At 43.4% G+C, this 23,521-nt stretch overlaps 1 protein-coding gene across 3 annotated transcripts in view; it reads right to left on the reverse strand.

Moving 5' to 3' along the window:
- Window positions 1-23,521, reverse strand: part of Ccdc91 (coiled-coil domain containing 91) — a 157,043-nt gene that overhangs the window by 48,329 nt on the left and 85,193 nt on the right. For all 3 annotated transcript variants that reach the window (XM_028757602.1, XM_028757603.1, XM_028757604.1), the window contains 2 exons: window positions 17,590-17,667; window positions 6,365-6,472 (listed from right to left, as the gene is read on the reverse strand). In XM_028757602.1, coding sequence (XP_028613435.1) covers window positions 6,365-6,472; window positions 17,590-17,667 — 186 coding nt within the window. The remainder of the gene's footprint in view (window positions 1-6,364; window positions 6,473-17,589; window positions 17,668-23,521) is intronic.

Below are 23,521 nucleotides of genomic sequence, written 5' to 3' on the forward strand. Positions count from 1 at the left end.
TGATGTACAATGTCTTCGTGTAAGACCCTTGTATCCACGTTAGACACAGTGCTGCTATGCTGGTGTCTTAAACACTTACAGTGTGCTATATACAATGTGGAAATGTGCCTTCTCTACCCTAGCCACTTGTGGAATACTGAGCAGAAAGGAGACATACGGACACATTCTCCCACAGACGCCACCCCAGCTGACTGCCTTCCACGTGATTCATTAAGCTGCTCGTGGTCAGCTGTCTAGCTCTCCTCCCACATCACACTTCTGCCCACAGGGTTTTGTGTGAACCCTAACTGCAGTGCAGTCTGCCCTAATACATTTTCTAGTCTGACAAGCTTAACAACTCTGTCCCTCCAAAGGTTCACATCAACCCAAATACACTTCCTTATCAAAGCACTGTGCTTAGAGTTGTGAACCTTTAATAGCTTACTCTGAGGTCACTTTAGTGTTGTATAGCAATTTTCTCTGGGATAAAATTTCCATCTTGTAACACCTTACATCTTGGAGGAAAGCTCTTTAGATACAAGAATGTTCTAAAGGGAGATTAAACATTCCATCTGCCATAGAAGCTCTTAAGCTCAGCAAGTACACAACTAAAAAGTTTCAGGGAATCCCCGAAACTGACCTGGTGCACTGAGCCCATTCTATATAAACTGTAAAGCTGGCCAAGGGAGAGGGTCAGATGAGCTGAACTACCTGGAGATGCTCAGATCACCTGAGCTGTCTGAAAGGTACAGTCTTCACACTGTTGAACTGCCTCCAAGTTGTTTAGTGTGGTCCAGGATTTCAGCTGTCTGTAAACTGTCACCACTGCTGGGGTGGGCCTTGGGTGATACACTTGTCTTTGAGTCATTTCTGCTCCAGTAACTAACCCCTCGCCCATATTCCTGCAAATAATACAACTTACTGGTTCACCAAGCAGCCTTGGATGGTACTGGTGCTATGGTCTGTTACTGGGTTTGCATAGTATTAGTGCTGTGGTCTGTCACTGGGTTTGTTTGGGTGGTATTGATGCTGTGGTCTATCATTGGGTATGGGTGGTATCGGTGCTGTGGTCTGTCACTGGGTATGGGTGGTATCCGTGCTGTGGTCTGTCACGGGTTTGATATCCGTGGTAAGTAAATTATTTGTTCATGTTTCCCCAGGAATAACATCCTACAGCATCTACTGCCATGATTACAAACACTGGCGTAGACAACATCCCTTTCGGATGTTCCCTACATGTAGCCACGGGCACTGAGGTCATCTTTCTACAGACTAAAGGCCATGCTTCCCAGTCTCCGAATCCAGCTCCCTGACTAGGCCCCCTGTATAGTCCTGCTGCTGCTGCTCCGACAGGACAGCAGTCACTGCCCAGGAAGCGTCTTTACTTGGACAGAGACTATGCATTGAGAAACTCCAGAAAGGCCAAGCAGAAGGTTCATCTACTTTATCCTTTCTCAACATGAGCATGAATATAGATATGGATACCGACATGGATATAGACACATACACACATACTCCTGGCTTTCATCTTAATATGAACCTGACTTATCTTTACAGTTTGTTTGGCTTTAGGAGGATGGTGACTCATTTCTCCCAAAGAATGCATTCAAAAGAAATATAGACAAGTGTCTTATTAGTGGAGTAGGCTTCATTTTAAAATAACAATTTATTAAATTTATTAAATTTACTGTATTCAGAGAATAAAGCAAAGAGCCAGGTATGTGGTGGAAGAAAACAATCTCCTGGATGGCCAAGACCTGTTCACATGTCCCTATGTACACATTAGGGACAATAATTAGCAGTTGATAAAATCTGGCAGGTAAATGGTCTCAGAGCACACTTTATCTTCCTATTTAATAACAATGAGACTCAAGTGGTCTTTACAGCTAAAAATGAACAACTACAACATCGCAATTTAGACAACATTGCTATTATTTTATCAACTACTGTATAAAATTTTAAAAATGAGCTAGTTATACTCTTTCATATGGCCTGAATTGAATTCTGATATTAGCAGCTTCATCTCATTTTGCCCATGTAAGTATCAGCACGCAAAAGTAACAAGCAAAACTCTGAGTCAGGTAAAACCTGAAGGTTTTATTGAGTCTGTACGGGAGCCAGACTTTCACCCTCTGTGATTCTAGTACTTGGCGCTGGAATTCACTCTGCAGGATGGACACTGGGATACCGGGCATCGGTCAATGCTAGGGTGAGAGGGGTACAGCCTTAAATAGAGGCTCCGGACACCTTTGTGGACTCTACTAATGGCTATCTAAGGTACAGCAGACAAGATCCAGTCATGTACAGAGAGAAGAGCCAGGTACAGTAAAGCATCCTTAGGCTTCACATCGACCATAGGCAGAGGAGGACAGCCTTGTGGGTACACATCACTAAGGCAGGGGTGGCTGAGTGAGAGGACTGGACACTCGGACCAGGCTATGCCACAGTGAGGTGAGTACTGCTGTGTCAGGAAAATACTTAAAGCCTTCAAGAGACTGAGCTTAGGATTTTGAGAGGGAATGACATCATGCTAGCTTTCAGAATGTTTGCCCTTTTATCTTTTCAAGTATGGCTATATCTACATATGTACACCCTTCAAATACTGGAGGTCAGGCCTCTATCCCCGCCTTCGCAAGTTTAGAATTGCCACAGCCCTTCTATACTTAGAGAAGGGAGGAGATGTCAGGGGCAGCCCTGCTTACCCACTGAAGGCCTAAAATTAGCCATAGGCCTAAAATCAGCAATAGACCTGTCATACATGTATACTAACACCAAGTCTTGGGTCTCAGTGGAAAAACATTGAAACAGATGGCTATAAGCTAATAGTAACCAGCAGCTTTTGTGGAAATTTACAAGCCTGAGTAGTCACAGACCTTGTAAATAGGTAGCCTGGGCAGACGATACCAACTTAGATAAGGACAAGCAAGTCATAGGCAGAGTCATAGTGACTTGTCTCCTGAACCTTCACCCAGCCGATACCCGGTTCTGATGATATCTGTATTCCCCCTGATCACCCACACTCCAGTGTCATTCCCTTCCCCACATCCTGCCTTTCTGTATTTATAACCCCTGTGTGAATGAATTACGATTTGAGAAAAAATAAATTATAAAAAAAAATGTGCAAAGTCTTTAGTCATCAGGAAAATGCAAATCAAAACAACTCTGAGATTCCACCTTATACCTGTCATATGACTAAAATAAAAAACTCAAGTGACAGCATATGCTGGCAAGGATTTGGAGAAAGAGGAACAAACCTCCATTGCTGGTGGGAGTACAAACTTGTATAACTACTCTGGAAATTCATTTGGCAGTTTCTCAGAAAACTGGGAATAGTTCTACCTGAGGACTCAGCTATAACACCCCTGGGCATATACTCAAAAGATACTTCAACATCCCCCAAAGACACTTGCTCAACTATGTTCATAGCAGCTTAATTTGTAATAGCCAGAATGTGGAAACAATCTAGATGTCCCCCAACTGAGGAATGGATAAAGAAAATGTGGTACATCTACACAATGGGATACTATACAGCTATTAAAAAAAGAGATCATAAATTTTGCAGGCAAATGGATGAATCTTGAGAATATCATCCTGAACGAAGGAACCTAGTTAGTCCCCAAAGGACATGCATGGTATGTACTCACTTATAAGTGTATACTAGCCATAAAATACAGGATGCCTATGCTACACTCCACAGACTCAAGGAGTCTGGACAGGAAGGAAGGTACAAGCAAGGACACTTGAGTCTCACTTGGGAGGGGGAATGGAATGTGGAATGGTGGAGGAAGACAGATGGAGGGAAGGAACTGGGTGGGAGAAGCAATTGGGATGGGTGTGGGGAGGGGCAGGGGGAAGGTCAGATGACCAAGAGAATGAAGGGAAATCTGAAACAGATGGGAGGCAGGGCATCTCCAGGAAGAAATGGAGGCCTGGAATAGGGGAGGCACCCAAGAATCAATGGGGGTGGCCTTAGCTGAGACTCACAGCATTGGAAATATGCAGCCTGAAGAGGCTGCCTCCTGTGACCAGGCAGGAGGAGCCTTGGTGGAGCGATAGGGACACCAAACCACCCACACAACTTTCCACCCAAAACTTAATCCTGTCTTCAAAAAATGCAAGAACAAATATGGAGCAGACACAAATATGGAAAGGGCAATCAATAACCAGCCCAACTTGAGACCCATGCCATGGACAAGCACCAATACCTGACACTATTAATGATACTCTATTATGCTTGCAGACAGGAGTCTAGAATGGCTGTCCTCTGAGAGGTTCCACACAGCAACTGACTCAGACAGTTGCAGACATCCACAGTCAAACAGTGGATGGAGCTTGTGGACTCTTATGGAAGAATAGGAAGAAGGATTGTGGCCCCAAAGGGGATAGGAACGCCACAGGAATACTAACAGAATCAACTAACCTGGACCCTTGGGACGATCAGAGACTGAACTACAAACCAAAGAACATACATAGGCTAGACCTAGGCCTACCCTAAAATATGTGCAGATGTGCAGCTTGGTCTTTATGTGGGTCCTGAACAACTGGAACAGGGGCTATCCTAAAAGCTTTTGCCTGTGTGTGGGATACGTTCTTCCTGCTGGGCTGTCTTGTTTGGCCTCAGTGGTAGAGGAAAAGCCTAGTCTCATAGAGACTTGAGACGTGAAGATTGGGGGATACCCTGGAGGGTCTCCACCCATTCAGAGGAGAAGAAGATGGGGGCATGGTGGAAGGGTTGTGGGAGTGGGTAACCAGAAAAAGAGGCAGTGAACAGAATGCAAAGTAAGTAATTTAAAATATATATATATAAAAGGAGCTTGATCCATTTCAGATAACATACACAAATAAGTTTAAACTGACATACATCAATATACCTACATACCTCCAAAATGGTAACCGTTTAAAAGGAAACATAAGAGAACATTTTGAGGCTGAATTAGGTGAAAGCTGTTTACCTAAGAGACTGAGACAAATGTGAACATAGTGTCTGTTGATGCAACCTACCGCCCTGTCAGATAACTCCCTCTATGCTCCAACCTCTGGCTGGTGGGATGTTTCTGTACCCACAGCCTTATCCTAACATTCATAATTCCTTCAGCTTGAGAATTCTGAATATGGTATATAGAAACACAACCAAGGGCTGTGTGGCTTTGCCTTTAGCAAGCAGAGCTAAGTGTAACTAAGCAGTGAGAGGCCAGAGAGATGACCTGTTACCCACAATAACCTGCTGGACAGTTGTTTCTTTCAGTTTTCCTTTTATTGTTTTTAATCACGTGTGTGTGCACACACGCATGCATATGCACATGCATGTACGCATACACACATACACATACACACACACACACATGCTGCACACATACACACACACACACACACACAGGTGCATGCAGAGTCCAGAGGTTGGTAGATTCCCCAGAGCTCAAATTACAGGTAGTTACAAACTTGCACCATTGGAGGAAAGAGACAGGAAGCTCTCAGAGGCTTGGTGGCCAGCCATGTTCAGTAAAAAGTCGTCTCCCCCCCCCCCAAAAAAAAAAAAAAAGATGAGAGACAGACATTATGTTCTCTCTCTTTCCCCCCCTGTTTCTCTTTCTCTCTCTGTCTCTGCCTCTGTCTCTCTCTCACACACACAGACACACACACACGAGGGGGGGGGGAGAGAGAGAGACAGAGACAGAGAGAGACAGACAGAGAGACAGACAGAGACAGAGAATAATCTTTAATGGAACAGATTCCTATTTGAGTCTAGCCTATATCCACAAACCTTCATCAAATTCTACACTTACTTTTGATTCCTCAATTGTAGCTAATTTTTCTTCCTAAGCTACTAAAAAGCTGCTCCCATTTTCCAAGTTTTATGTCATAAGCATCACCAAAAAGTATCTTACAAACATGACTGACTATGGCATGTCCATAAAAGCTCTTCAAATGATGGATTAATTAATGTAAAATAGCTTAGTGTTTCGGCTTTTAAAAACATTAGAAATTTCAAGCAGAAACCGGTACTTGTACAGAATTATTAAAAACTCCAAAAATTAACAGGTTGTTTCCCTGTTAGTGGAGATATATTTTGTTTGTATGTATCTATTAAAAAAATAATTTTAAAATCTGAACACCAGCTATCTCTTTGCTTCTGTAGCCTTGTCTACCTTAATATAATCCAGAAATGGAACTAAGAGTGATCGTGGATTAAGGGGAAACTCACGCAGTGTAGGCCTTTGGCCATGTTCGTGGTCTGTCATAAAGTTCCCAAACTACATTTATTCAAGGGTACTTGTTCTCCAAGATACATCAAGGAGCACGAACAGCTGACAGCTGATAGAGAAAAGCCCACAGTCTGGAGGGAGGCAGGTGGGGTGCTGGTGTGTGGAGGGCGCACAGTCAGTACCTGAGCATGCAGCAGCTCCTCACACCGGTGAGCTTGTTTCTCGATTGCAGACACATACTGCTTCTCGATGGCATCTAGCTGCTGCTTAACTGAAGACTGCAGAAGTGCCTAGGGAAAGAAAAAGAAAAAGCTTGGATCAGACAACCTGGAGCTGACTGCTGGCAGGAGACACTCTGACAGCTCTGCATCTCAAGTAGGGCAATCTGCACTCCAGAACCCACACACACGACAGCAGGGTGCACTGACACGGGACATTAAGCATCTATCTTTAGGTTTTATTGCTGCTAATACTACACTCTTTTGGCTTGGATTCTACACACCTTCTCCTTAAAAAAGTCAAGCCATAGAAAATGATAAAGAGAGTAAATAGTTTTGTTAAATAGCAATTCAGTTCAGCAGAGACCACACAGGATGAAGAGCAAATGAAAGTTGGGGGCGGGGGGTAAGGGGAGGAAGAAAAGCCAGACATATTTCACTGGCTGACAAAACTCCACATCCTCTGGGCACACTGCAGTGCCCATGGGCCAAGCATGATCTTGGAGACCACAAGGCAAGTGGAAGCAGATGGAGGCTCGGAGCAACTTCACTGAAGCCTGCCCCCCAGGATGTTCATGCCCCCAACATGAAAGGGTGGAGGCTGGGTATGTGTGAGCCCGCCATAAAGCAGTACTCGGAGGGCCAGCAGGGCTTATGAGACAGAACTGTATAATGTGGACACGGGAAGCCAGGAGAGGACATGAGAAAGTCAAGTCGGCAACTGGCGGTGCCAACGGCCCTGGACGTGTTTACATGCCAACTCTTCTTTCCTCTGCTAAGCACTGTGTGAGTCTAACATGTTTCCATAATGTCTTCTTATGTGCTATTTATAGACTCTTAACATCCTAAACGTGCATAAGGGCTCTTTAGCACACACTCTGTTGTGAGACCTATGCTATAATAAACTACTCACAGTCAGAACAGCAACTGAAGGCAGACACATCTTATGGGAAACAGACCTTTGGCATATTCGCCAGCAGAAGAAAAGTGAGCCAAATCTCTTAATCTTTGTTTTGAAAATAGACTTATTCAGTTGGAAACAACATGCATCAAAATCCTAAATAAATAGGCATGCATTTATTTTTTTTTTTTACAAAACTAAAAATACTCTGGATAAGTCTCAGATGCTCAGGAAAAAAAAAAAATTGTTTCTTTTGCAATGGGAGCTGTGAGGTTGCTGTCCCAGCTCCATTTCAGGTCTGAGCAGAGCAACAAGGGTGAGGGCCAGTGCCTGCGGGAAGGAAAGGACACAGGGCTCCCTCAGTGGGAGTGCTCCCTGAAGCTGCCTCAGAGAAGGAATGGTGGACAGACAAACCAATATTAAGCCTCTGAGCTTGGACTAGATGCTGTAAATCTCTAATTTTCCTCTCACAAAATTTAATATTTATTAGATTTTTAAAATTTTCTTTTCAGTGTTTTGTTCTGTTCTGTTTTGTTTGAGACAGGATCTCACTATGTATGTAGCCTTGCTAGGCCTGTGAAAGAGGTGTTCTCACCTCCCTACTTGCCGTGGTCCAAAACTACCCCAAATTTAAACGACTAATTCTAATTTCTGGTCAGTTATGTTTTCAGGAAGACAATAAATAAAATAGCCTCTTCCCATAGTGGAGCCATCATCTGAACAGCTGCCTGCTTTTACCTACGAGTTATGCTATTCCTCTTCTCTGAACGTAGCTTTTGAGAAGGTAATGCTCGAGAACGGAAAGTAAAGCCACAGGAGACAGGCCAGCCTCCCTCCCAGCTGCATACACTCCTATCCACATTACACTTTCTGCCTCACAGAGCGCAGAAAGACCATCGCCCTGATATGCAGTGTGGGTGTCAGGGCCTGCCCACAAGGCTCAGCACAGCAGCTGGTATGAGGAAGCCAGGGGCCAGAGGAGGCAAATGCAGAAAGTGGAGTTGGGGACAGGGTAAGCAGGAGCCACAGGGAACTCTTCCCGACTGTCTCCAGTTACTGAGCAGAGGGGCTGCTAGTGCCTCGGTCCAGGCAAACCAGGGAAACTCCCGGAAGCCATTCTCCCATCTCGGGTTTTATCCGTGGTGGACACGGGAAGGAAGACACATCCACAGCAGCTGCTTGTGTTTCTGGCTTCCTGTGTTACTATACAGAACAGCAGTTGTCTTCCTATGAGATGCTCATGGGCTTTCTGTAACTCATCTTCTGCAATCATCTTTACGGATAACTTCATGGAACAAAGGCTTCAGTCTGGATGTAAGGTTACTAGTTACTATATCCTGGTTCCTGAGCTGGGCAGAGGCCATCCAGACCCCATATGCTCATCCTCTGAATAGAAGGTAAGAGCCTCAGGAGTGACCACTGTATGTCTGAGGAGAACTAATAAAGATTTGATTCTGTCATTAAAAAAAAAAATAGGAAAAGAAAAAGGAAAAAAACCTTATTGTCTAAATTTCTTAACAACTCAATTGAGCCATCAAAGTTTCTCCGGTTTTTCCTTTTTTTTTTTTTCTTTTTTTTTTTCTTTTTCTTTTTCTGTTTTTAAAGAAGAGTGCCAGCAAGGTCATACAGAGGCTGCTGAAGATGTCTGTTACCATGGTGGGTGTGTGGAGAAGTGCTGGCATGTAGTGTGTGTGTGTCAGGGCCCGCCTGTACAGGCTTTTCTGTAGACTGAGGACCAGTGTAGCATTAATACACAATTCAAAGAGAGAAATGTTAGCTGATGGGCGTGGATCTTAGCAGAAATTCAATACAGTCTAGCCATGTTATAAAATGTTCTGGAGGCTTCGAAGGCCAAAGAAAACCATCAGGACAGAGGGAATGGTTCCTGCTGGCCTTGTCGTTACAGGATTCTAGTAACATAAGAGCCATTACCTCAAACACCACAGAAGTCTCCCAGTGAAAATTTCTTTTGTGCCATGGACAACACATTAAAATTAAGAAGTTTCTAAAATTAAGCACAGTGCAGAGGCTATTCATGTCTTCCTTCCAGATACCTCAACCTTCGGAAAAGCTGCCATGTGGGCTGGCCTCCTTCTGATGCCACAATCTTGTTCCTTGTGACTTGAATCACAACTACGGTTTCAGTTGGAAGAACAAAGAAAGGAAAGCAAGAGCTACTTCTGCCTGAAACAGCCTCCTCCTACTCCTGAGTCCCCAGAGGACTGAGAGAGGTACATGGTCACTAGAGCAGGAAGCCGGTGACAGCGGGGAAGGCAGCATTGGGGGGGTCATCTGTGGGACTGGAATGGACAGGTCTGAACTTCCCAAGCACAAGCAAGTCCTTCATCAGTTCAGGAGGGATCTGGCTCTTACTATATAATCCCTCCTCCATCTGTTCACCTGCATTTATCATCATTATGCCTCTGTTTCCCTATGTTGCTGTGGTAACTGGGAAGGCCTGCAGACCCTGCCCCCTTAGTGATGATGCTTTCTCTTAGGATGGTGGCACAGTGTCACCTTCTGCCTTCTTATTAATGAAATTACACAATGGGACTGCTCTAACGTCTTCCTGAGAGAATCGTGGTTTAGGTTCCACACTGTATTTCATGAAATGGACTCTCAGAACCAAGTAGTGTCAGCATTAATTTTAGTAATCATTAGATTTAAAGTCATTACTTCTTCCAACTTGGTGGGATCAACTCATGAAGTACAGGTCTCTGGGGAAATTAGAAAATGTCTCTCACATTGAACCTTTACCAGTACTGAGAACTGAGAGGCTGGCTTCAAATCAGCTCATCAGAGCAGCATCAAAGACACCTGCCTTGAAGTGAGGGGCAGAGTTATGAGGCAACAGCAGATGATGGAAGTCACTTCAGTAAGGGCAGGGCCGGAAACCATCGAAACCTGTTGACTTGGACTCTCTGAAGTCAAGATCAACTCTGCCCAGAACTCAAGCTTCTCCAGGAGTTAGGAGTGGGCCACGTGGCCTGCCAGTAACTAGCACAGAAGAATCCCACGTTTGAATAGTGTGAGGTGGCATGGCAGCCTTGCCATCAACCCAAGCTGGCCTTTACCAGTGACTTTCTAGATGGGGGAGGGCCACATAGATATCCCATAAAAACATGAAACCAATGTGTTCTGCTACTGAGAGTAGGACAGAGTCATGGGTTGCTCTTCCAATGAAATTCCTTCTCATTGCCACAGAGAACCTTACAACCCTTCATAAATCAGAGACAAGGAGACTTGAAGTTCCTACCTCTAAAAGGATAGTCAAATATTTTCCAAATTATTCATTGTGTGTGCTAGCATGCATCCACCAAAAAAGGCCAAGTAACTTTAGTAAGGCAAATCCTTTAATATTATATAATTGTATAGAGTATTCTATGTTCTCACACACCAAGTGTACACAAAAAGCTGGCCTGAATGTAAGGATTAAAATACAACTTGGCTTCTCTGATCTCAATAGTGGGTTACATACTACTTAGAACCAAGATAGACAGTTAAAGGGTTTTTTACAGATCATTACATCTCTGCTGTCTGTCCTCAGGGTCTTTTATACAATAAAGAACAAATTTAACCACTTCTCTCTTATATCTGTCAAACAGGCAAAAAATTTCAAAGAAAAATGCATTCTTGTAGATGGAGCCCTTTACAGAGTTGTCTGTAACATATCCTTGTCTGCAGGTGGAGTTCAGTTGAGTGTAAGAATCGTAAACTCTCATCAGTGTCCTCTCTGCTGGCGATACCCGTGCCATCTGTTCCACACAAAATGGAACATTATTGACACATGAACAATGAGTATGTATTACAAACATGTCCACTCTTTGTCCAGGCTGATTCCTGTGTCCCAGGCACTTTCTCAGTTGAGTCCACAGACCTGCACTCCTGAAGGCTCAAGGACTTCAAGGCTGACACACGACACTAATCAGGGTCCGCAAAAAATGTGATTTCATAGATGCTCCTCCTAAAGTATTAGCTGAGATGGGCACTGTTGGATCAGCTTGGATTTCCAGCTGTGCACTCCATCAGAACATGCCAGGACTCAACCATGTGAATAAGGAGACTGGGAATATAGCTGTGGATTCAATGTCCTGACCAGTTACCAACAGAAGTCTCAGGGTAATAAGCAGTAGCTGGCCATCTGTCCTATAAGGTAGAATAAGATGGACATTAATCAAACGCTTAACCTTGACCAGCACTGATCATGGAACACTGCTGTTTTGTACAGTGAACGCTCGGCGTGGGGGAAAACAGGTGCTCCGCACTCATGGAAAGTAAATCTGGCTCATTCTCAACTTACTGGGAGTTTTTTCCTGGAGATCTGCTATACAATGAAGGAAGGAGAGGGAAGGGAAGGAGGGGAGAGAAAAAGGAGAGTATGGGGTTGTGTGAAGAGGATCTGTGTCTTCATCTAGAAGTCTCCCTTCCGCCCCATTACCAGGCTGCCATCCACCAACAACACAGGCAAAGCCCTGACCTATAATAGGACGAGATTTCTTCCAATGTTCCAGTGCCTTTTGGTTTTGGCCTGGCTAGAAAAACCACAAGAATAGCCTGGCATGTAGAGTTCTGGCTCAGTCCTGTAAACTCAGGCACAGAAGAGTCATTCTCAAGTACTCAACCTTCCTCAGTCTTCCAGGGAGATTGAGCTGGGTGGGAGGGACAAGGGAGAACAGGCCAAGGCTGAGTCCCATCCAGTCACTCATATCTAGCAGCAGGCTATTGGGCCAAACTTCGCTGGCAACAGCAAACAACTCTGGTGTCCAGGAAAAATCTGATCACATGATAAAACATGGAATTTATGAGAGTCCACGCTCAATCAAATAACTGAAAGCTGTAAATTTATTTCATACCTTTGGGCTAATAGAATGGTGAGATTCAAATAAAAGTATCTTAAAATGTACTTTTCCCATCTTTGGATGAAGACCCAGAGACATCTAATCAATGGAAAATACTCAACAACGAGAAAACAAAGTTGTTTCTCTAGTTGGGAAAGAACTTTATATAATATGAGGTAACTGTACACCCTGGGAAAAAGCCTCCTAAACGCAGTGTGCTCTCTCTTACTAAATGGCACAGTCATCTCAAGAGCTGCAATAAAGCACAGGCCAGTGAAGGCTCTGGAAAATGGATGCAGCGGTCATGTGAGCTTCTAGGCTGGCATGTAACTGACACTGATTCTCTACAATTCAATGCAATCTCTATAAATAGGAATTTAAGGCATATTCAAACTTAAAAAAAAAATAGCAAAACACCAATGCTCCCATAAAACATGGTTTAGTTACTGCAGGAAACTGAGACACCAAGACTGAGTTAAGATTATTCCAGAAAAACTGCATGCAGCAACCTCACACCACTTTTCCATTGTAAGTAGCAGAAACTCCAGTCCTTACATTTCAGTGCCCCTGGCTCAGTACCTGAATAATAAAGAATAAAGGGATTGGAGGAGCATCAGAATGCTCTCATCATAAGAAAAGAATCTGCCTATGCATTATTTTCTCATTAAACAGTCCAGGGTTTACAAGTGCATTCATGCACTCAATAATGAGAGACCTTGGTTTCTGGATTATGCAGGGAATTAGAGAAGGCACGTGGAGGTGCGCTCAGAAACAGACTACAGGGACAAAGTGGTCATATGTGTTTGTGGGGAAGACACCTCTAAGTGTATAAATACCACAAAGTAAGGGTAAACTGGCCGGTCGTTTGGCTGTTTGGCTACTTATTTGGTTTGTTGATTAACTGGCTGGCTGGCTGGCTGGCTGGCTGGTTGGTTTGTTGGTTGGTTGGTTGCTAGTTAGTTGACTGACTGGCAGGCTGGTTGGCTGGCTGGTGGGTTGATCAGTTGATTGTTTGGTTGATTAGTTGGTTGACTGGCTGGCTGGCTGGCTGGTTGACTGGTTGGTTGTTTGGTTGATCCGTAGGTCAGTTAGTTGGCTGACTGGTTTATACATTTATTCTGATAATGGATTTTAATAAGTAGTTCAAGTAGAATGTTAATTCACTAGGCAATTCAGTTTGTCCTACAACTCCTTCCTCAGCCTCCAGAGTGCTCTCACACCCAGCCAAAAAAAAATGAGTTTCTTAAATATGTGCTGCTTGGCCAGTATGTCAACAATGAGCTAGGGAAAGGAAAGGTAACCACTACTGGAAACATGAAAATTCTCTCTTGTTGTGTGGCCAAGCAGGTAATTCTCATTTCATAAAAAAGAACAAAAATAATACAAAAAATTGTACAGCTACCAACATTGTGCCAAAACTCACAACACACCTTCACAGTTATAACTTGTTAGGCACCACCTGTGAAGAACAAAATCAAACTCTACTCAGTACTGTAACTCACGAAGCAGGAACTACTCAAGGTTCTAACAGTTCTGTCCAGTGTAATCTGCAAAATGCCTAAACTTTTTAATTAAAAAATACTAAATTTGTTGGAGTAGATAAAACCACTGAGTTCTCACTGTCCCCTAAATCTTTTAATTTAAACAATACAAAAGAGTGCAATTTAATTCCAAGATTAAACAAGGCATGCTAGACAAGAAAACAATTTATAAATGCCACTACAGAGTAAAATTCTAAGTCCATATGTAAAAGCAGAAAAAAAGCCTTTTTATTAATGATTTATCTTTAAGTAAACACTATGCTAGGTTTAAGTTAAAAAAACAAAAAAAATAAGACAGTGGGAAAGGGTGGAGCTGCCACTGAAAAAGAATATCCTCTATACAGTAGCAAAACAAAAATTTTAAGCAAAAAAATATGTTCAGATCTTACTAATGTCAAGCTGGAATTTTTAATGAACTGGGCTCCAAGTGAGATAAAATAAAAGCAACATGTTTCTCTTAAGCTTCTTGAGAACTCCCCCTCACTGTTAGAGCAAGCTAGAAGCTGGATTTCAACATACTGAGTCAACTAAGTACTTCCCTTGGAAAAATTTTCCCCAAAGTTATTTCGGGCAAAAAGAAAAACCATTTTTGAAGTGGGGTTAGTGGTGAAAATTACTTTACCTCAAGTGTTGATGGGCACTATACTAGCTGGACTGAGGCACGAGGAGAAACTTTGCAAAGAGCAACGGGAAGAAAGTGCCTCTGTTCGAGAGGGGGCTCTCTCCTTAGAGATGTTAAGACACCACACAGTCCCATCTCTGTCAGTAAATATGGCATACCTTTCCATGCGTGACTTTCCTTGGTATCCCCGCTATACTGACCCCCGTCGCCTGTAAAGAGATCTCTGACTGTGATCACTTATCCCACTCCAGAAACAAAAAGCTGGTGTTTGTTATAAGTCAAATCCTGCTTGCTTAGCGACAATTAAAACTCAAGTTTTTCTTATTTGTCCCCTGAACTCTCAAGAGCAAAGGAAAGTCCTCCCTGCACTTACTTCCTTTCTGAGTTTATCTCTTCTTTCTTATACAGAATTTCAGTGAGAAATCACACACTTATGTGCACACATGTTCATATGAGGAGATGGATGCATATCCATACAACTTAGTCGGTAATGGGATCAAAACACGAGAGAGGACCACAGCTGAAGCCAAACACACCTACAGATGAGAAAGTGGAGCAGAATGGCTAAGGCTCACAAGTCCTTTCAGGAAGCAGAATAAGATCCAGAACTTTAAATAAAGACACAGGCCCTAGCTGCACCCACTGGTCTTAGAGTGCTGGGAATATACCTACCATGCCATGTGTGTCTCTGACAAGCAACACAAGGGATTCATCACGTCCTGTAAGATCTGAGAACCAGAAGTCACAGTGTTCTGATCCCCACACCATCGCTCAGATTACCTTAAAACAAAACCACAATAGTGATATGGCTACTTATGTACCAGCGGGGAATCTGTGCTTCTCAACTGGTGACCCTGAGGTGATGATTGGATCAGATAAAAGGATTCCAAGATCATCAAATAAGCAAGTAAAGAAAAGCTTTTCAGTTGACAGTGCTTAGCAATCTCAGGCACCAGCGTCTAGGAAAGGCCTTGCAGAATCTGCATTTACTTCACTGTACTAGATCCTAAGAAAAAAGGACTTTCAAAATCAGGACCTAAAAGGAAAATATACAATACCCAGTAGCTACTACAAGAGTATGAATATGAAGCGCATTAGTATTTTTATTTGGTTTCCTTCTGTTCTATAACAGACCTTCCTGTGTCTTTCTCATCATTCCCTGGTTAACTACTGAGTTTCTGTGAATAAAAGAAAGTTGGCCTTCAAACAGGAGCCCAGAAGCATAAAAGACTAGGATGGGTACCACCTCCTCTCAAGTGAGTGCTTCTGAGAAGTTCACAATAAAAGTCTGTATTATACTATTTTAAAAAGTAAAGGACAGTCACCAGTCATAAAATAATGAAGGGACAACCATGTGCTATGCTAGAAAACTGACATCTCAACACACGAGCCACCATCTCCTGAGGCTTCTTACCTATGTGATAGGCTCCTTCAGTATGCATATGGTAGCCTGTGACCTGGATGCATCATTACTCTGTACAGACTGATGAAAACACTAAATGAGATAATCAGAGAAGCTGCCCCAAGATCACAGGAATCAACAGCAGGGTCAAGCTCTAATGTACACATGTCAAACTGTTAAGACCTCTGCTCTTGGGCCTTCTGGTCTACCAGCAGGAGCATTTAGCCACAAATTTTGGCCACTATAAAACGTTCCTCAGGGCCCAGCCCTCAGTGGCAGGCTTGGCAGAAGCAAGAAAATATGTGGTGGAGAGATGGGAGAGTAGTAGTTTGTGTCCTATGAAGAGAGGCAGAAGTGTAATGAACAGCCTAATATTACAGGCCTGTACTACCACCACAGGCCGTGGTGACCTCCAGGACGAGCTGACGTCTGGGTATGTGGCCATGTCTGGGTATGTGGTCCGACTGCAGCCAGGGTTCTGTGTTGATGTACGTGGCCCATACTGAAGCCTTAAAGCCATGTTGATGTCTGAGGGCTGCAATGAGCTAGCTCTGTTCCTTACTGGCTTGGGCCAGCAGTGACATGGGTGCTGGACAGGTGGCCCCAACCCTCACATGGCCAGCAGAAAACTGGTTCTTGTGGCATGGGTGGAATGAGTTTAGGCTGTCTGAATAGAAACGCATCATCTAGGATATGACCAGTTTAATATCACTCTGTAGGACATTTGATTAATTCCCAAGTCTTTTCAGTAAATCACAATGGAGCACACTGGAACTTTTAAATCCTCTTTGAATGTTAAACCATGGAAACAGCAGACAAGCAGATACAGTGAGTACCTCTCAGCCAGGCGTTCAAAAATGCCACTTGCAAAGAATATTACAGAAATGAATATGATTTAAATCTCACTACCGGTGTTAAGAATGACACCAACGTGTTTGTTGAAAAAGGAATACCGTGGGCCTGGAGAGATGGCTCTGTAGTTAAGAGCACTGGTTGCTCTTCAGAGGACCTGGGTTCAATTCCCAGCTTCCATGTGATGGCTCACAAAAGTCTCTAAATCCAGGTTTAGGAGATCTGTGACTACCTTTTAGCCAATGCCATACTAATTTACTATGTACCACTGCTGTGGCATTACTATAATCTGTTACTACTTAAATATATACAAATCTATTTAGCTAATTTTAAAAATGAGGGAGATTAAATAATTTTTTAAAATTCAATACCTCAAGTTTTTCCTATAGAAAAGGTAAACAGCACATCATAGATAAAGATAAATATGGTAATTAATTATATATTACTTTACATTAGACTTCACCTGCTGATAGTCTCAAGTATTTTCAGAGTGTCTCAAAAACAATAGTTAGCATAACTCTGTAATCAATGGCCACTTCCTCCTCTCAGTGGATTATTCACTAAAATACAGTGTGTGGTTTTGGATCTTAAAATCTTACAAAGGCTTGTATGGTAAAATCTTGGTGTCACATGACTTCTGAAAAATGACTGATTATGGTGGCTCTAACCTCTTGGTATTTGGGGGAGCAGTACCAACTTAGAGGCAGGACACAGTTGGAAGAAGCAGGTCCCTGGGGACATGAACTCGGCTCCGGAGCTACCCTAAGGTGGACATCTCAGCTGCACACACTCCATCTGATATTCAGCTTTATCTCTGTCCAAAGCAAGTACTCCACAGACTAAAACCCTGAGTCACAATGGAACTGCCTCCCCGAGGGTGTGCTGAACCACACTGTCTGTGGCAGTGAAGAGGGCTGACAGACACACAAAGATACATGCAAGGCCTGGGACGCGTGCGTGGTTCCACATGCCCAAGAGTCAAGCGTTCCCTCTCCCTGGTGTTTGCATAGTTAGTAAAACCTCCTGAGCCTACCTTGTACTCATCCACTATAATGCTCAGCGCCTCGTGCCCGGCCTTCCTCATGTCTTCCAATTCTTGTTTATGCTTTTCCTGAACGAGAAGAAAGAAATTCAATCTACAATTTTCTTCTTTAGGTTTGTTCAAAAATAGCAATAAACTGCAAACTTTTCCTTTTATACCCTGGTGGCATGCTCAACACGAGGTCTACAGGTGACATCAAGAAGAAATGGTTTGCTGGCTTGTTTGGTTCTGTTTTTGCTTTTTTTTTTTTTTTCTTTTTATAAACGAGTCCATCTAAAGCATGGTCAAGCATAAAGGCAAGGAGGCATTTGTGAGGCAGATCTCTGAGAGTTTGAAGGCAGCCAGGTCTACACAGTGAATGGCGGGCAAGTCAGGACTGAATACTGAGACTTTCTATGTCTCAAAATAAAAAATAAATGAACATATTTGAGTGTTATTCTTCAGTAAACAGGTTTGTTTTCTGCATAAAATTCAATACAATGGTATGTCTTCCATTATTCCTCCTGAAGAGAGTAAGACCTTGTGATTATGCTTAGTAACCCTGAAATATCCACTTTTTAAAGTTTATTTGCAGCTAGAAATATCCCAATACAAGTGCTGGGTGTCTGGATGGTGTCAGAACCACAACGCAAGCATTCTGCTGCACGCAGCACTTCAGCTAGACACCCTGTGTTTCAGAGGCAGATGTGATGGGGATTCAAACCCACAGCTATTGAATGAATGCATACGTGAATGAGGAGCTGTACAGTCAGCAGCGATATCTATGTAACGATTGGGGATGATTCAGCTATGGTTTGCAATACACACTCTCTCATACTTTGCCACTGCCGGGCCTACTAAAACTCATGAGTCCCTTCTAATAAATTAATCCAGGCAGAGCAAGGGCACCCTTAGCCACACGGATGGTGCAGAGCCATCCTTTGATTGACAGGTTGGTAAGAAATAAGAAAACAAAGAAACTGTGCAGTCCAATAGAACATGACATTCTACCTAAGATTAGGTAACCGATCTTGCCTTCTTTTCCAAGACAGTCTAGAAATAGCCCATTGGAACCCATTTCACTGACGGCATCTGACTGAAGCAATTTTTCCAGTTGCAGGCTTTACTAGTACTATCTCTGAAGCCACAGGTCATAACAACTAATCAACCCCACTGGAGAAGGCAGCACTTGCAGCTTCAGACAACCCAAAAGGAAAGGAGTGCAGCAAGAGATCAAAACAAAAACAGCAGGGTAGACAGAGCCCAGGGCTCCGAGGAGGCTGGCCTACTATATGGTCTGTGGGACCACCCAGGCTGGCCTACTATGGTCTGTGGAATGACCCAGGCTGCCCTACTATGGTCTGTGGAATGACCCAGGCTGGTCTACTGTAAACCAGAGCATGGGATGCCCATGCTGTCACACACGTGCCACCTGTCCAAGTAGAGATACGATGCCACACTACCTACATGCTTCTCATTAGCTGTGACACAAGACAGCTCATTCAGGATCTTTGTTCTTTATACAGAGTCTCCCTCTGCGGCCTAGCTTGAGCTGGAACGCACTATGCAGTCTACTAGGCTGGTTCCAAGCTCACGGCAATCCTCCTTCTGTCTGGTAAGTGCTGGGATTCAGGCTTGAGCTACTGTACCCAGCTTCCTTCTGACAACCATGTCAAGTCCAGCTGAGCCTAAAGGGCTTCATAACTCCTTGTAGAGAATGTAGGCAAAGGCTGTAAGGTGTCTGGCACTTCCGTTTCTTTATACACTTAGTGTCAAGTTAAACATGTGACAGAACACCTGAGAATCTTCCCATGTGTCTCAAAATCTCATCATTTGTAGACAAATATTAAATGGAGAGAAATAATAGATATAAAAATCAAGCTAAAAAACATGTCAGAGAGAAGCAAAGCATCCTTGGCAAAGCTGTCACAGCACTCAAGTATGTGACCTCAGTAAGACTGTCCCTTCAGTTTAAGGTAACAAAATTCTCCCAGGATTCATCTGACCAAACAGCCTTGACTACTAATGGCTGCCTCTGCATACTGCATATATTTTATTAGCATGCTTAGAGGTTTAGAGGAGCCTTGCTGAGTCCTACACATCAAAAGTAAGAGAATAAACCAAATTCCTCCAAAACTTTTCCTAACAAATAAAAGATAAAGTTGTACAGTTGACAGCAGCACAGAAGTGGCTCATTTTCTACATGCTAGTTTACAAAGGTTTTCACTTTGGTTTAGAAACGACAACCTCATATCTATGTCTAAACCAAAACTAAAAGGAATTAGTACTTTAACAAATGTGGGATGCAACTCCAAGAGACAGTTGAATGATACCTCTGTCTCCTTCCTGAAGCATGGAGGCTCCTCTGCTCACCTGCAGGCTCTGAGGTGTGAACAGCTCCACCCATAAGGAGCCCATGAGGAGGAGCCCATAAGGACCCAGGCCTCCTGTGAAGGCCCTGGGCATCAGGTTAGCACCATTTCTGGTGCTAAGTTCATCAAAGGCAGATCCTTGGGAAGACATGCTTAGAGCTAATTTAAGCCAAACGGAGGGGGGAAAGGGAGATTCAAACAACAAGAAGATATAGTAGGAAAATACGGGAAGAAATGAAGGGGGAGGGAAGGGAGGGGAAGAAGGGAGAAGAGGAGTTAAACAGAAAGGTGAAGGGGTTGAACAATACTACCATCTAGGGAAAGCTGTACCTTGTGCTGGACAGTGACCTCCAATCCTTCCTACTGGGTCGACTAACAGTGGAGCAATGACTCCAGGCAGTGAGAGGTGGCTTAATGGTAAAGTGTCTGTGGTAGAAGACTGAGAAGTTCAAGCCCCAGTGCCCATTACAATCTGGTTGTACTGCAGCGTTCCCACAGTCCCACAGTTGGGGCTTGCTGGACAGTCAGTCTCAAAAATCAAAATGAAATGTGATTTGGGAAGACATCAAACTCTGCCCTATACATGCATATACACACATATGCACATACATACATGTGCACATATACACACATGTGCACATATACACACACATATATACACAAATATATGTGCACATATATTTGCACGCATACACAAAGAAAAACACCTCTGCACATAATACACCTAAAACATCATTCTAATCATCATGGATGCAAACTTCTCTCGAAATGCTGTAAATGGGCTTCTCCAGGGACAAGGACACTCAGAAAGCCTGCTGTGGTTTAATCGAAGTGACAGGAGTACCTCAAGACAGTTTTTCCAAATAGTTGACACTCTGTTCACTGTGAAGGAGCTGAGCAAGAAACATCACTTAATGCCTTGGTTTCGGCCCGCAATGTCATCACCTGGCTTCATGGATTTCAGTATTCTGAAATCCCATCACTGATGTCTGTAGGGAGATGAAGTAACCACATCTCCAAAGCTATGGTTCAAGTCATCACTCCTACTCCTGCATGTTCTATTGTGACTATACCTGGATAATGGTAAGAGTTTAGTACAGACTCCAAATACAATTGCTAGGATCTTTCCTTGGGAAAGGGGCGGAGCATGAAGCAGCAACACCAGACTCAAAGGAAGTAAAGACAGAGTAGAGGGAAGTCAGACTGTAGCTACCCAATCAGTACACAGCACCACCCTCATGAGGAGCCCCCAGCAAGACCTGACTGTACAGAGAGGCATCAAGATGACAGCATGGGCGGGGGGCTGGGAGAACTTTGAGGTGCAGGAGAAAGAACCCAGTGCCTCTCTGAAGAGCTGTGCTGGAAATAGACATTTCCATAAAGCAACAAATAGAGGTCTGGAGGAACAAAGACCACGTGGGAAAAGCCTCATTTTAAGGAAGAGGGTTCCTACAACCCTTCCTCTCCTGCAGGATCCACTGAGGTCCACCTAGTGTTTGGCTGTGTGTCTCTGCATCTGTTTCCATCTGTTGCTGGATGGAGCCTCTCTGATAGTGATTATGCCATGCTCTTGCCTATAAGTAGAGCAGAGTGTCATTAGGAGTCATTTAAGTTACCTTTGTTTTGTCAGGTGTGTCTGGTTCTATTCTAGGTCTTTGAGCCATCTGGCCTCTGGTGTCTGGTCCTCTAGGCAGTGTCAGAGGTGGGCTCCCTCTCATGACACGGGTCTCAAGCTGGATCAGTCATTGATTGGCCACTCTCACAATATCTGTGTCACCTTTACCCCAGCACATCTGGCTTGGAGGACAAATTGAACATTGAAGGTTTTCTGGCTGAATTGGTGTCCCAGTCCCTCCACTGGAAGTCTTGCCTGATTACAGGAAATGGCCAGTTCAGGCTCAGTATCCCCACTGCTAGGAGTCTCAGCAGGTTCGCCCTAATAGATTCCTGGGACATTCCATTGCACTATGTTTCTAGCTTGGCCCTGAATTGGCCACAATTCCAGCTGTCTTGCCCAGGACTCTTTCCCTCTTATCCTCCCCAATGTGATCTCTCCTGTCTTAGTCCTAATCCCATCCCCAGACCACTGCAATATCTATTCTATTTCCTCTTCCCACAGAGATTCATGAATCTCTCCCCCCACCCCAGTTAAGCCCTCCTTGTTACTACTTAGCCTCTCTGCGCCTGTAGATTGAAAGAGTTAGAAACACCAACAAGAAAACCCACAGAATCAACTAACTTGGGCTCACAGGGGCTCACTGGGACAGAACTGATAATCAGTGAGCCTGCATGTGTCTAGCCTAGGCTCTCATGAATGTATTTTATAGCTGTGTAAGTTGGTGTTTGTGTGGGACTCCTAACAGAGGGAGCAGGCGTGGATGGTGGTTTCTGACTCTTTTGCCTGCTTTTGGGAACCTTTTCTTCTTGCTGGGTTGCCTTATCCAGGCTTAATATGAGGAGCAGCCCTTGTGGCAACTTGATATGTCATGTTTGGTTGGTATCTCTGGGAGGGCTACCCTTTTCTGAAGGGGATAGAGGAGCGGAGAGGGAGGGGAAGAGGGAGAAGAAACTATGATCAGGATGTAATATATGAGAGAATAAATTAATTTAAAAAAACTTAAAAAAACAGTAAGATAGCTTAACAAATAAAATGATAGTGTACATGTGCATGCTAACAGTGGTTCTGGGAAGGCACAGAGAGAAATGAGTTGAAGGTGACTTCTATCATAGGGTGATAGGCATTATATAATCTACTACTAAGCAGAAATCAGAATTTACAAGTGATATGTTTCCATATACATACATACTACATATATTATATACATTATGTGTGTGTATATATACATATACTGCATATTTATGAAAATATGTCCGAGCAAAAGCTTGTTAGCACAGACTACTTTCTCCTTGCTGTTTTTAGCAAAATACAAGAGGAAAGAGAAAACTGAGAAGGCAAGTCACTACACACCACACAATATAAGGAAGAGATGTGTAGGGTCAACAACAGGCACAAGAGAAGTACCTTCACCACTCTGCAAGCTCACTTGGCTTCCAGCACAGAAGCAGTCAAACTAAGCATGCTGCTGTATACAGTGCTTCTGAGTATAGGGAGCAAGGAAAACTAAGGCTGGAGGAGGAGAATCACAAGTTCAAGGCCAGCCTGGGGAGAGCCAAAGACTCTGAGTTCAATCCCTAGCACTAAGAGCACTCACTCAATCAACTGACCAATCAGAAAAGAAACACAAACACACACAGACACACAGACACATAGACACACACACACATATTCTCAAAATAATTTACAGCTAATGATAGTGTTTTCTAAGTTCCAGACAAAGCTTTAAAGTGTACTTGCAAAGAGCTCATGGTGGGAAGGAGGAGACGGGAACAGTCATCTGGTCCAGCCTTTCAAGAAACCAATTTAATCCTAATGTCTAACTTCCAGCCTCTGACCTAGTAATAATTCCTCTAGTAATTTAGATTAAGACTTTTATTTTTTTTTTAAAAAAATGTGGTTTTACAAAGAAAAGTTTTTAGGTTTATTTTCTTTTCTAGGTGCATTTTCCTGCAAA

Source organism: Grammomys surdaster, unplaced genomic scaffold (genome assembly GCF_004785775.1).
Source record: "Grammomys surdaster isolate TR1022 unplaced genomic scaffold, NIH_TR_1.0 126176, whole genome shotgun sequence".
NCBI lineage: Eukaryota > Metazoa > Chordata > Mammalia > Rodentia > Muridae > Grammomys > Grammomys surdaster.